The sequence below is a fragment of the Hipposideros armiger genome, unplaced genomic scaffold (genome assembly GCF_001890085.2).
Source record: "Hipposideros armiger isolate ML-2016 unplaced genomic scaffold, ASM189008v1 scaffold_49, whole genome shotgun sequence".
Taxonomy (NCBI): Eukaryota; Metazoa; Chordata; class Mammalia; order Chiroptera; family Hipposideridae; genus Hipposideros; species Hipposideros armiger.
Genome location: NW_017731399.1, coordinates 3193363 through 3208414, shown reverse-complemented (window position 1 = coordinate 3208414; position 15052 = coordinate 3193363). Strand labels below are relative to the sequence as shown.

The 15052-nt window shown below is 41.6% G+C and overlaps 2 protein-coding genes across 16 annotated transcripts in view; one reads left to right on the top strand and one right to left on the bottom strand.

The window, feature by feature from the left end:
* The window catches only part of COQ6 (coenzyme Q6, monooxygenase), a 15796-nt gene extending 7830 nt beyond the window's left edge, over window positions 1-7966 (top strand). The window contains exons 2-9 of the mRNA XM_019640335.1: window positions 1920-2050; window positions 2745-2852; window positions 2934-2996; window positions 3193-3300; window positions 5354-5556; window positions 5631-5746; window positions 5868-6034; window positions 6486-7966. Coding sequence (XP_019495880.1) covers window positions 1920-2050; window positions 2745-2852; window positions 2934-2996; window positions 3193-3300; window positions 5354-5556; window positions 5631-5746; window positions 5868-6034; window positions 6486-6515 — 926 coding nt within the window. The 3' untranslated portion in view covers window positions 6516-7966. The remainder of the gene's footprint in view (window positions 1-1919; window positions 2051-2744; window positions 2853-2933; window positions 2997-3192; window positions 3301-5353; window positions 5557-5630; window positions 5747-5867; window positions 6035-6485) is intronic.
* Window positions 6895-15052, bottom strand: part of ENTPD5 (ectonucleoside triphosphate diphosphohydrolase 5 (inactive)) — a 36385-nt gene continuing 28227 nt past the window's right edge. For all 15 annotated transcript variants that reach the window (XM_019640329.1, XM_019640324.1, XM_019640328.1 and 12 more), the window contains 3 exons: window positions 14407-14463; window positions 13582-13697; window positions 6895-10259 (listed from right to left, as the gene is read on the bottom strand). In XM_019640329.1, the coding sequence (XP_019495874.1) occupies window positions 10173-10259; window positions 13582-13697; window positions 14407-14463 (260 nt within the window). In that variant the 3' untranslated portion in view covers window positions 6895-10172. The remainder of the gene's footprint in view (window positions 10260-13581; window positions 13698-14406; window positions 14464-15052) is intronic.

Here is a 15052-nt window from a genome sequence, read left to right as displayed (position 1 = left end):
CCTCCACAACTAGGCTGAAGAACAAAAAGGACAACAACTTGTCTGTTCCCCTTCCCCCAATTCCCCAGAACTGTTCCCATCCCCCCAATTCCCCAATAAAAATCTTTAAAAACAAACAAAAAACAACAAAAAATAAAAACAAAAAACATTCTGATAGTTATCTCGGGGTTGTTCTATTTCTTTTTGTACAGCTTTGTTCAGATATAATTTACCTACCATAACATTCACCCATTTTAAGTGTACAATTCAATAATTTTTATTATATTCATAGAACTGTGCCACCATCACAATATTATTTTAGAACATTTCCATCACCTCAGAAGGAAACTTCATGCCCATTCATAATCATTCCTCATCCCCACCCTGGCACCACTGGTCTACTTTCTGTCTTTCGGGATTTACCTATTGACATTTCATATAGATAGAATCCTACAATATGTATTCTTTTGTGTCTGACTTCGCTCACTGAACGTATTTTTGAGATTTATTCCTGTATCAGTACTCCATTCTTTTTTATTGACAAATGTATTCCATTGTGTGGATATACTACATTTTGTCTATCCATTCAACAGTTGATGGGCATTTGGGTTGTTTCTACTTTTTGGAGATTGTGAAGACTGCTATGAACATTTGTGTATACAAGTTTTTGTGTGGACATGTTTTCATTTCTTCTGGGTGGATACTTAGGAGTAGAATTGCTGGCTATAAAATAATTCTATGTTTACCATTTTTATAAACTGCCAAACTTTTTCAAAGAGGCTGTACCATTTCACTTTCCCACCACCAATATGTAAGGATTCCAGATGTCTCCATGTATTCACCGATACGTTACCCCCCTCCCCCTTTTTTTTACAGCCATCCTAGTTACTGAGGAATGGCATCTCATAGTTTTGATTATATTTCCCTGATGACTAATGATGTTGAGCATCTGTTCATGTGCTCATTGGCCATTTGTATGTCTTTGGAGAAATGTCTATTCAGGATCTGTTGACCATTTTACAACTAGATTATTTGTCTTTTTGAATCATAAGAGTTCTTTATATATTCTAGATATAAATTCCTTGTCCAATATGATTTGCAAATATTTTAGGATTATTCTAGATAGAAAAAACATGGAAGCAGCTTAAATGCTTTCTGATAGTTCATCCATGTAATGAACTTCTGTGCAGCTTTAAATTTAGATGTAATATTTAGTCACTTAGAAACATGTACCATAATATATTGGTGAAAAAAAGTATTATACAGTCCCATTTGTGTGTGAGAGTGTGTGAGGGTATGTGTGTGCATGCATATACACGCTTAAGAAATTGGAAAGCTGTTGGGTTTCAGAAAAGTCATGACGCATTTTTGCAACGAAAAACAGAAAAAATATGTCATGACTTTTCCGACAACCCAATATATGACAAAGCTTTAACTGTACTTGTCTCAGTGTAATATGATTGAGACTGATTCTTTCCCCCTTTAAACCTTCCTTTGTTCAGATTTTTACAGTGAGCATATCATTTTTATGATCAGAAAAGTAAAAATGATTTCCAGTGGAAAGAAAAAGCTTATGAAATCTAGAGCTTCTTTGAGCCCATGGTATTCCCACACTGTTTACTCTGAAAGCACTTGTGGGCTTATTAAGGTGTAGAGTGAAACTAGAGGAGTGGGAGCAGGAAGGGGTGAAGAAAGAGTGCCTGGTACGAGCTGATAATTCATGAGAGCTTAATTTTTTTTGACACTGATCTATCCCTGTGGCTGTTGTCATCTATCAGCTCTTGGACTGTAGCACTAATCACATGATTTTTTAGATCTTACTTTTTTTGTTTAGGGGTAAAATGACAAGAGACAGCTGTCCTGGGACCTTGCTTTAGGTTTCATTATGGCTTTTTCCTCAGCCTTTCTAATGTTTGTTTTTTCTCTTCTGACTTCCCTAGACCGAGTGACGGTTCTCTACAGGAGCAAAGCAGTCGGCTATACGTGGCCTTATCCGTTTTCCATGGCAGACTCCAGCCCTTGGGTTCATATTACCCTAGGTGATGGCAGCACCCTCCAGACCAAATTGTTGGTAGTTGAAGCTTCTTATTTTGCCCGGGGTCTTGCATATCCACATCTTATCCTCAGTTCTAGGGCCTCAAGTTTTAAAGCTAAGCTATCGTTGACATGAATTGTAGGAAAGCTCTTGGTTATAAGCACGCACTTAAGCCAGCTCAAGTTAAGATGGTCTTGTTGTAAATCCTGTACAGGAAGCAATCTCCTGGACCATCTTAGGTCACGAAATAAGGACAGCTGGCCTCACAGGGACAGGAACCAGAGTGTCAGACATTGAGGCTGCTTTTTCCCTCTCAGGAGTACCGTAAGTTACTTACCTCCTTGCAGCTTCCACTTTTTCTCTCTGCTCTCTTGAGCTTCCTCTTTTATGTGGCAGCCATTCCTCAACTCACATCAGGACTGTTAGCTCTAGTGCCTGCCTTATTGTTTTCTAGTTCAAATACCAAGAGAATTTGGCCGAGTTTAACCTATGGCTGGTAACTCATGGTCAGATGTCCAGCGTTGATCTGTTAGCTGAGGCTGGGGTCACATATGTAGGGCTACCCCTGTGGGGGCTGTGAGTGAGGTTGGCGTGATGGAAAGTTGCCTGCCATAGATTGGCTTGCCAGCAGTTGGAACTAGAGAAAACTTGAGGAGACAGAGATAAACTTCTGGAACAGTTTCATTTATGAAAAGGTTGTAAGACTTAGCAGGCTCTTATCTTCATGCAGATTGGTGCAGATGGTCACAACTCAGGAGTACGACAGGCTGCTGGGATCCAGAATGTTAGCTGGAACTACGACCAGTCCGCTGTTGTGGCTACTCTGCATTTATCGGAGGTCAGACCCTGAGCCACCATCTGGGGAACCCTGCTTGTTTCATGTGTGTGCTTCTCACAAAAACTCTTCTCTCGATTGTAGGTAACAGAAAACAATGTAGCTTGGCAGAGATTTCTCCCCTCTGGGCCCATTGCTCTGCTCCCGGTAAGAAGTCCTTCTGGCTTGTCTGCTGGAACACATGCGGCCTTTTTTAGCACTTCATTTCCTCTCAGCCATTTTCTGGTTTCAAGTGAATATGCCCAGGCTGGCTTTGTTTTTCTCCTTCTTACCTTCCTTTATGCTTGAGAGCTCCCAAGGACAGAAGTTTCAGCACTTAGTACTGATGTTGTTCTTTGGACAGCTCTCGGACACCTTGAGTTCCTTGGTTTGGTCCACATCCCATGAACACGCAGCAGAGCTGGTCAGCATGGATGAGGAAAACTTCGTGGATGCCATTAACTCTGCCTTTGTGAGTATCAGCTTGTCCATCTGATGAGGTGTTGCAAGGTTCCACACAGGAAGGCGGTTTTGAGTAGGGAAAAGAAATAACCAGCCAGCTGCCCATTCATAAAGGTAACGCTTGACCTGGATTACTGGAGGAGGGCATTCAGGGAAATGCAGAGCAAGAGGAGTCAGTGACTGAGCTCTTCTGAGGGTCGTGGGCTGCCGTTACGCTGATGGGAACGGCTGCCTGGGTGGTAGTTAGCATTGGCCTTGTTTTGAAGCTGTAATACTTGAATGACCTTGAACAGCTCTACTGGGTCCCAAGTTCCCAAACCTCTGAAGCCTGACTCATCAGAGGCGCTCTGGAGGAGGGCTGAGCACAGTCCAGTGGGGAGCTTAAGAGGAAGCTTTATAGACAGACATGGATTCAATACTGGTATTGTAAATCCCCTGAAAAATGGAAATACTATCACCAGCCTCGGGTTAATAACAGTAGTAATTAGTATAATAAAAGTCTAGACTTTTGGCCATTTGAGCTTCCTTTGCTTGGCCCGCTCCAAACTGTGGAGTGTACTTTCTCTTCTAATAATGACCCTTGAGCCATTCTCTGCTTTTTCTCCCGCTTCTGCTTCTTTGAAATGTATTTCTTTCTTCTAATAAACTCCTTTTCTGCAACTTAAAAAAAAAAGTCTAGACTTTTAAGATGAGAGACTATAAAATGCTTGCAACATACCTAATACATTGTAGGTGCTCACCAAATGGTAATGGTTATTCTGGAGTGATACAACTTTTAGATAATATGCCACCAGTATTTTTGGAGTTTAAATGCCATATTTATCTAAATTCATAGTAATAATTGGTAACATTTATTGAGCACATACTATGTGCTAGGTACACGTGAAGAATTTTTTTTATTAGTTTCAGGTGTACAAAACAATGTTAGACATTTCACCCCTCACAAAGTGATAACCCACCACAACCTACTACCCCTCTGACATCGTATATAGCTATTACATTTCCATTGACTCGATTCCCTATGCTGTACTCTACACCCTGTGACTATATATGTATACATGTACATATATATATTTTTATTTATTATAGTTGACATTCAGTATTATTCAACAGGTGAATAATTTTACCTGAATTTCTGTATTTAATTCAGTGACCCTTTGTGGTAGGTACTATAGGTACTATTGTGATCATTTTGAGACAGGTAACTTGCCCGAGGTCACACAACTAGTGGCAAAGCTGGGTTCTGAGATCAGGCTGGCCCTCAAGCCTTGGCTTTAACCACCAAACTCTGCTACCTCAATAGTGACTTCACACCGGTTTACACTGACGAACTTAAGCTTCACTGCTCTGTAGTAGCAATAAGAATAAAAGGAACTGGACATCCTTAAAAGGCTTCCAAGATAAATGCTACCCCTCTCTGGGTCATTTAGCATAGAGTCCTGGCTCAGGCCTTTGTAGTACATTCATTTAGCAACACTTAGCAGTGCCTTCTATGTAGGAGGGTCTGGAGATACACAAATGAGACACAGTCCCTGCTTTTAGGAAGCTCATAGTCACGTGAGAAGAAAGGTACATAGATGACAATTTTCAGTGCAGTGGTAGAAGTCTGCATGGGATGCTATGGGAGCATAGAGGAGAAGACACAGGAGAGTTTGGAGGGAGGCTTATAAAAAGAGGTGGCAGCCTTTGGATGCTCTGAGGTGTGATCCTGGTGAACTAGAAGTGCGAGGACATTCTAAGCAGAGGGGAGTGTCGGAGGGAGAGGGTGTTGTACAGTGAGCTACGTCGAGGCTGACGCATGGCTCGTGAGAGTGACAGATGAAGCTCAGGTAGGCAGGGGCAGCTCATGAGCAGTGTGGCTTGATCCTAAAACCTGTGGGGAGTGGTGGGAAGCTGTGTTTTGCATTGATCTGAGATCTTGTCACTGTGGTCTAGATCATTTTAGGTATGTTAGGTACCCTTACCCTTGGCTTTAGTTATAAAATAGGGTTTCCTTGTTGACTTCTTAATGCCCAGCTAGTCACTGATGAAACGTTGCTTTGTTTTGTGGCCGGTGCTCTTAGTGGAGTGATGCAAACCACACGGACTTCATTGACTCGGCCAGCACCATGCTGCACTACGCAGTCGCCTTTCTGAAGCCCACCAAGGCCTCGGCTCGCCAGCTGCCCCCAAGTGTAGCCAGGGTGGACGCCAAAAGCCGAGTGCTGTTTCCTCTCGGGTTGGGACATGCTGCTGAGTACGTCCGGCCTCGGCTGGCGCTTATCGGGTAAGAAAACAACAGGGCTGCCCCTCTCTCACTCGGCTGCTGGAGGCCACACCTGAACTCCGCTTTATTCTTAGGGATGCAGCCCACAGAGTCCATCCCCTCGCAGGACAAGGGGTCAACATGGGCTTTGGGGATATCGCCAGCTTGCTCCATCACCTCAGTACTGCAGCTTTCAATGGGAAAGACTTAGGTAAGGATGCAGGTACCTTCGAGAAATATCCAGAAGTCATGTAGTTAGGGAAGATCAAGACCCTAAAACACCCCTCAGTAGCCAGATGCGGTGGACCTCACTACTTTCCTCTTTCCTCCAGGCTCCATAAGCCACCTCACAGGTTACGAAACAGACAGACAGCGTCACAACACCGCTCTTCTGGCTGCCACTGACCTACTGAAAAGGCTCTATTCCACCAGTGCCACTCCGCTTGTGCTGCTCAGGACCTGGGGCTTGCAGGCCACAAATGCAGTGTCTCCGCTCAAAGTAAGAGGTCGCTCACGGCTCTCCAAGAGTCTTGCTCACTGAGGAATGACTTTGCCGTGACTTTTAATTTCTTTGAATTAATTTTCTTGGCTGTAAAATTATCTTTATCTAAATATTTTCCCCAGTGGTTATGAGTAAAAAAGTCCTTGCTGGACTTATTGGTGCCAGGGCCCATCTAAGCAGTAACTTTATACAGTAGAGGAGGAGTGTACAGTGGTGAATGAATAGGGGCTTTTAAAGATAAAGATGCTTTCACTACTTTTGCTGCTTGGCCACTTTTTTGCTGAGAAACTTCCATTTAAAGACACTTTAGAGGGACTCTTGGGAAGAGTATCTATCTGGGACATGGCTAAGTTTTTGCTTTAATCCCTTTGGATATTTTAAAGTATTTTCTTCACCCATCCTCACACCTTACAACGTCAGAGTACCACTTTGTTTCATTTTTCTTTAGGAACAGATTATGGCCTTTGCAAGCAAGTGAGTGCTTCTCTTCTGGAGATTATGTTGATGAAAACGAACATCCTTTCCCAAGACCACCACATATATTTTCATGATTTAATTTAATAAATTTACATTACATTAGAATTCTCTAGTCTCTTTTCTTCCTTATTTGGGCTTCACAGCCCCTTAACTAGAGTGATAATTTGCTGTGAGGAGGGCTTATAAACCAAGCCAAGAAAAAACTCTAAAGTAAAACTATTATGATTTTGTTAAAAAGAGTTTTTTATTACTAAAACAAATATCACTAAGGTGCTGTCTCATTCATTTTCACTTGTTAACAATCCTTTCTAAAGAGAAGATTTATATAATTTTTTAAAATGCTGATCATAAATTTACATAATTTTTTTGATAAAGAAATATTTAATTGATGCATTTTTATTAATTTTAAAACAGTAATTTTAACATTAGAATGCAAATTAAACAAATTGTTTAACCTTTGTTATAGGTGCACTGGACTTTCTGAAAAGAAAACCAAATGTTATTAATGCTAGTTATTACTTCCGTATCACAGCACCAGGATCTCCATTTTGTTTATGGCCTGTCTCTGGGACACCAATGTCTATTCAGTAATAAAACAATAAATAATTTCATTGCACAGGTTTCTAGACTTCAGGAACCAGGTCAAATGGGAAAAGCTGATTAGCAGCAGAATTTTTTCATATTTGGTTGCAGACTGGTGGCTGATTGCATGGGGAGTTGCTGTGGGTTTCTGAAGAGCTCATCTCACATCCCACAGATGCCTCTTGAAGAGATTTTTGGATCCATTAGATTTGTATACTATAAAGAACATACACCCAAAAATCTTGATTTGAAGATGAAATGAGAAGAAACAGTCTGCTTTTGAACCAAGCTAAGCTATTCTTGGGAACAGCTTTTGAAGGAATGAGAAATGTTATTACAGGGGAGCTTTTCAGGCAAAATTCATAAGATACTACTAGAGTAAAAAATGACATCACAAAGGTTTCTGGAATCTCAGGGAAAACGTGCCCAGAAGGAAAGATGGCAACCACTGTGGAAAGCTGTGTGACTACTAGCAGAGTCTAGAAAGGTCACTGTAGGGAGAAAAGGTCATCTTTCACAAAAAGTGGAAAGGGAGCCCAGGTGAGAATATGGGCTCTCCAAAACGATGCAAAAAAAATCAGACAAGATAGGAAATTAAGGCACACCTTGCAAGGACCTTGACAATCCACGTAGGATGTTCTTTGTATGATGATGATGATGATGATAACACACAATATCCACTGTGTGCCAGGCCATGTCCTTAAGTATTTGAAATATAGAACACATTTATAGAAAAGAAACTTAACCAGCAATAGTAGACTGGATAGGATTCCTTAATAAGGCCCAAAAGGTACACTAAGGGGAAGAAAAGGTCATTACAGACAAGTCATTTTTTTCTAAGAAATAAAAATTCTCATTCCAAATTGCTCCTAAAATGGATAAACTGGTTAATTCTCCAGATGTTCTAATCAAGATTATCAGAATATATGTAGACACATTTTTTAAGTTAATGCAGCTACCAAAGAGTTCTGGAGGTATCTGGGATGACCAAAGAAGTCTGAACACTGCCCCCGTTTATAAGAAGAAAAGCTTCAGAGACAAGCTCTGACAAACACCAGGGAATCGCACCTCTCTGGACCCGTCAACCTGGAGGATGGTCTCTCCCTAATCATGTGGAACAGCATTTAGTGGATGACTGGTTCTAGCACCCTACCTTTGTGATGAGAATGGGAAAGTATCTAGATGCCATGTGGTATGTTAAAGAGACCACAAAGAACTAAGGAGGAATTTTCTTCAAAAGACAAAGGCTGCGGAAGGAGGGATTAGAGCAGAAGACTACAGAGAAGATAGATTTCAGCTGAACATATAGATTTTTTAAATCAGTGCAGTCTCAGATGGAAATAGTGGTCTGAAACATGCCTAACCGAAGCTGAATGATAACCAGTTAAAAATGTTAAGGGAATTCTGCAGTAGTTAGAAGATTGGATTATATATTTGGACTCTTTCCAACTCTAAAGATTCTACTAGTTCACTATGTATTAGCATTTTTTGAGGAAGACAATAGGTGTAAGGTGACCTCAGTATAATAACAGCCAGTGTGAAGAATCGGAAGAAATTTCACATTGAATTAAAACAATTAAAATTTGGGGGATAAGTATATAGAAATTTGCCCACTTGCTTGCACATCAGATGTTCAATAGTTATTGACTCAGTAGAATAACTAAAAAATAAGGTTCCCTAGGAATTGGCATGAGGGCCAGGTACTTAACGTCTTTTGTGAGAGCGCTGGAAGTCGACTGAAAGCTCCAAGTTTGGGAGGTACAAACTGCTGGAAAGAAGCTGGAGGCAAAGAGCCAAGGCAAATGAGCCAGTCAACAGGAAGATCTTTCAAGTTCAAGAGGACTGGAGTGGGTAGACAAGAAGCTGATGATGGTGATGGGGGAAAGTACAAGAAGATAATGAATTTTAGGGGAAAGAATTCACAGTACTGTTGTGGGCTAAAATGGCCAACCAAATCAAATGTTAGGTTATCAGAAGGGTGTCAGAAACTGTGGAGCTAGATAAATAACTTAGAGAATGTTAGCTAAAATGATCAGGGGCCAGGATAGGAGAGAGACTGCTAAAAACAGAGAGACTAAAAGGGCAAACTGAACAGCTGTGACCAAAATCTAGATCCTTAAATAGCACAGCCACAGGCCTCCCACCACAGACCAAAAGCGAGGGTACAGATGTATTTCTTAGAAATACACAGAAAATAAGTTTAGGATCACAAATGATTATAAACACATTAGCTAGGAAGGAGGTACTGGCACTGAAAACACACACATTCCTATGAGGTTGGACATGTTCATTAATCCCAGTTGACTTATAAAAGTTGATTAAAAGAAGGTGGTCTGTACAAGGCAGCCACTCCATCCCAAAACATGTCCTTAGAGACTGGATGGCCTTCCTTAAGGCGCGATCTGCGCAGGTCAGAGTTGCTCTCCATCCTGCTAAGACTTAGGTGGCTCTTAGCTGGCTGACTGGAGCCAGCACAAAGCAGGATCACACAACTTCAGATACAGTACCTTTTTTCCCTCCCTCGAATTATACATGAAAAGCAAAACTAAGTAGTTTTCTCTTTCTTTGCTGGGGAGTAAGGGGGAGCGGTAGAAATAAGGGACAGAGCCATGTGTGGGGAGGAAAAAAGACTGGTGTTGACAGGTCATGGGATTGGAATCAGCTGAGGTTAGCAAGTAAGAGGAAGATTAAAATGTTCAAAGGAATGAGGCACTCAAAGGGTTGAAATGAAATTTTTCTTTGGTTCCCAGGGACCTGTCCCTGGGTTCTCCAAGGTTAAGTTCCAAAGCTGTTCCTTTTGGCTCTCTGTGACACACAAGCAATCTCAAAGATTTAGACTCTGGTACCAGCTGTGCGAATAGAATGGTTAGGTGACAGTTCATATCAGATGTGTAAAAGGAATCACCAGACTTAATGGCAAGAGCTGTCCATAAAAGCCCCTTCCTCCTGATGAAGCCAACTGCTGGGTTTCAATCCAGGCAGTTCCCAGACTACCTCAGAACATGATGGAGTCTTCTCTCCTTCTCTCTTTAAAAAGGTTGTTGGCAAATGCAGGCTTCAGAGGAAGGGCCTGGCCTCACTGGGAGATGCCCAGAGACTGCAGCAGGTGAAAGGTGGCCCCCAAGGCCCAGCCTGTCTCTATGTTGTTCACTTTCTTTGTGAGCTGTTGGGGAGGAGAAAAAAAAAATTCACATTTTCACTGAATTTTCAACTCTAGCACATAACACGGGCAGAGAATATCTGCAAAGATCACCCACATGACCAAAGCAAGGCAAATTGGGAGTAGCTAGTCTTTGGAGGCTTCCCCACTACGCTGTCTGTGACAGTTTCCCTCCTGTCGTGTGTGGCCTGTTGCCCCTACACCTGCCAATCTGAGCCCTGAATCTGCTGGCCCAGGAAGTGGGCTCACCCAGGCCTCCAGACAGGACGTTCTGAACTCTCTCCCTAACCCTGAAACTAAATATAACAGGAATGAGAATAGGTTTAGGGGTAGGAAAGAACATAATTCATACTTTGCCAAATAACTGCATCTTTTTAAGCACTAATTATTAACCAACCAAGGCACTTAAGGCATTCTAGGCTAGGTTGAGCCTCCATTAGTTCAGTGACCCTGGGCAAAAATTTAGATAGGACTTCAACTACATAACAAGGGGATTCAATTAGTGTTTATCAAATTGTTTTCTTCAGAATCCTAGGGGTTCCTTAGAAGTGCTTCAAAGAGAAAGGGAGGCCAGATGGTAAGGAGTTCCAGGCCCACTACCTCTGCTTCAACCAGATGGCTCTGCTTTTGTCAGTTTTGCTGGCATTCTGCATCAGCTTTTGTTGAATAAAGATGCGAACACACACACACACACACACACACACACACACACACACACACACACACACACTTGCACACACACACACACCACCCCCACCCCCACCCCTCTCTCTTGCACGCACGCACGCGCCTGGAAACCAGTGGGTTGGTTTTAGTCTTCCTAGTCCTAATATTTTATGACACAATACTTCGTTGACCTGATGAAATCCAGTCTGGTTGCTGTGCCAAAAACTGGGGAGAATGGCATGTGAATCATTTTGGGGTTTAGTCTGAGACACCTGAGTCAAACTGAGTGTCCCTCCCATCAAAGGCTCTTCCTCTGTTCTCAGGACTGTGCTGACAGTCTAGGAATATAGATGGCAAAGTGAAGCTATCTCTGGGACAGGACTGTCCACCCGATTTAAATTCTGCTGCCACTGAAATCATAAAGAGTAAAAGGATGTCAGCACTGGAAATGGCAGGAAATTGTCCTTAAATGACTTGGGTATAGTTAATGCTTAAGTAGAAAAAGGTACCTTAGTACTACTATATACTGAGGACTTACAGTGACCTCTCTTATCCACAAATCTATCCCCAACTGGTGTGAAATGCCTACACTACTAACAATACCAATATGAGTAACTTACTATGTGCCAGGTATGATGCTTTACATGCATTATCAGTTTTCCTAACAGCCCTAAGAAATAGGTACTGTAAGGATGTGTGGGTTTTGCATGAGGAACCTAAAAGTTAGAGAGGGGAAGTAAATCATCCAAGGTCACAGAGCTTAGTACCTTTAGTACCCTTTGCAGAATCAGAACCTGAATCCAGATCTGATGGACAAGGCGCATGCTTTAAATTCTACGCTACACTAGTCTACTGGCAAGTAACTCTTCTGTTTTAGGCACTTTAAGTGCTGATGTTCTTGACAGATAAAACACATTAAATCCAAATACTTAGTACAAAAGAGTTTATGAAATCTGTGTATCACAAGAAATGGGGTAATATAAACTCACCTGGAACTGAGGAAACAGGAAGGGGAAGTGGCACAACGGAAGGTGGGGAGGAGGCTCAAAAACAACAAGTACAGTCTACTCGACCCCCAAGTTCAAAATTGCCGTGTGCCATCTCCTCTAACAGACTACACGCTATTTGAGGACAAACATTACATCTTAATCATCTTTGTAACTGGATGAAAAAAGGGACACACACTAAATTTGACAAGCTCAGGGGAGGTCCACATAGTGGGCCTTGCAAACCTAGAGACCGAAAATAACCACAGAGTTGTCCAAATGCAAAAATTCCTAAATAAAAGCGGGTCACGGAGGTTAGTCATGTCCTGGGCCTGTAGCTTCCTTGACAAAGGTCAATCTTTACCTTTGAAATTATCTATTGTCTTTGTGCATCTAAGATAACATACCTTTGAAATATCAGAGTAAGTTTCTTTTCCAGACCCCTCAAAGGCACAGCCGCCAACACCAGAGCCCAAGACCACAGTGGTAACTTGCTGCCCACACACCATCTCTATGCTGTAAATGTTAACTGTCCTGTCCCATCGATGTAAAAGTATGTCTCTCTGTTTCGCTTTTTATCCAATCTCAGAGATTTCCCCACTTTGCTTTCTCCCGCCCCCTTTATCTACCATCAATGGATTTTGTGTAACCTTGCTTACATTTTCTTCTTTGGTTCTAATGTATAAAATAAGCTGCAAAACTGCCATTCTCCAGAGCATTTTCTCAATCCATTGAGATTCTGCTTCCTGGCAATTGTCACTTGGCTCAAATAAACTCTTATAAGACTTTTTCTTAGGTTGGATGTTCTTTCAACATAACCATAATGTACAATTTTTCAATTAAGGTATAGAAAACAAAAAAATAAATGGGATGGATGAAACATAAGATGTGTTTAGAATAAGTTACTACAAATAAAGTTGAGCCTACATGTTCTGAAACAGATGGACAGAGATAGGATGACAAAGAGGGACCCAAGATCAAGAGGCACTAAATATACGAGGCACACATAAAAAAAAAAAATATATATATATATATATATATATATTATAAATATATATGAAATATTACGTATACACAAGGTATTCAATATTCATGAGGTCTTAGATAACGCACTTATTGGTGACACCCTTCTGGTCTTTCATGTCCTCTGCTAAATAAAACCACCTAGTGGGCTAATGAGTGAGCTAATGCTACCGGACAATGTGCCTGCACCTGGTACCTTCCGTCCTTCTGCCGCCTTGATTAAACTTAAGTTCTAGTACTTCTAAGCACACTATCAGCAGCAGCAGGAGGACTCAGGAAGTGTGGCACTTCCAACCTGCTTGCACCTTCTCCTGTGTGTTCACCTATCTCATTTCTTTCCCTTTGCTTCTCGCCGTGCATTTTGAAATTTATTTAATAAACCATGTGACTTGGGCATCTTAATTTGGGCTGTAGGCCTTTCTGCTCTGTGACCTCTGGGATACTGTGCCTGGTACTATACTGTACTTAGAAGCTGCCACTGCAGCACGGTCATTTCCACATTCATAGTGCCCTGCACAGTGCTTGTCCATAGCCCAAATAGAAATCCTCCTAATTCCACCTATAGCCACTCTGATTATTAAACAAGTTAACTCTTTTCTCCCAACTCCCAAAGAAGTCTGTGATGAGACTCCTCCTGCCCACTCTCTTACCTGTAAGACGGTGCTGTCTGCAAAGCCAAAGCCATCCCTCAGCAAGGCTGTGATGTAACTGAGATCCATGCACAGGAAGGGACTGCCTGAGGTGAAGTTGTCCAAGTTGTCACACACTGACGGGGGGAAGAGAGTGAAGAGAGGAATTCAAGTTTGCAGCCAACTGAGAGGTGTAATTTTCTCTAAATACAGACTTCGAATAAGCAGCAAGGTTCTCCTTTTGGTTGATGCCTAAGAGTCTTGGAGGCTAGAACTGTGCACTGACAGCCTCTACAAGACCGCATGCAGCATCTCAAGAACTTGCATATTTTTGATATCTTATCTACTCAAAATTATATGGGCCCTAGCTTATTTGCTAACTTTCTATGACTTACTGTTGGGGCTTAATTCAACCAAGTCCTTTATGTATTATTAATGCTGAGGCCCAGAAGACAGGGAATTACCAGTTAGCCCTACTTTGGGGCCACTGGTTAAGATCATGTATATTTTCAATAGGCTCTCAAGGAAGCCTCTGGCTACTTCCCACATATTTTGGTGCTCAGTGTTTCATTAACACTGATAACACTATTCCAATTTTTTATTTTTATTTTTTTAAAAGAAGAGATGTAGAAAGAACAGGTTTTCACTATTTCCCCCAAACCTCTTGTACTCTCATATTTTTCTGTGCCACCTAGTGCTTTTAACTCCCGGCAAAGACAGGAAACCAGCCTTCTGAGAGCCTTCCTGCTGACTGGCACTTTAGGTCACTTTAAGGTCACTGGAGTTGGCAGGCTCAGCCTCACAACTTGCTTTCATGGGCTTCCATTGGCTTCCATTGCCACTTACCTTCCCTTGCTTTTCTTTCAAAATCTTCAACTTTTAAAACACCTCCCTTTTCATAATCTGAAATGAAACAGAACAGTAGCTGATATCAAAAAGCCTTCAAAGAAACCTAAGAAAATTCATCCTAATGATATTTATAATAAAGAAAAACAGGAAATAAAATTGTCAACATTAGAAAACTGGATAAACATGACATATTCATACAATGTAATCTATGCAGTCTATTTTATTTACTTATAACCTATTTCACGTTATGTATATTTAACCATAATAAAAAAATTTGGCCCATTTAAAATAACACATTAAAAAATAGGAAATGAATTCATATCTCAGGCCATGACAGATCACATACATACATTCTCTCAGCTAAACAAAAACATTACTATTGTGATTAAAAAAAAAAGTTATAAAGGAGGAGGAGGAAACTCTGGAGTGATGGATGTTTTTTATATTGAATTTGAGTGAATACATATGCTAAAACTTAGTAAGCTGGGGCCGGCCGAGTGGCGCGTTGGTTAAGAACTGGCTTGGGACGCCAGAGGGCCCCGGTTCGGATCCCACATATGAGGGCCAGTGACTGCCCTCTACAGCTAAGATGCTGAACAACAGCTCAACCTGGAGCTGGGCTGCCTTGAGTCGCCTGCGTCGG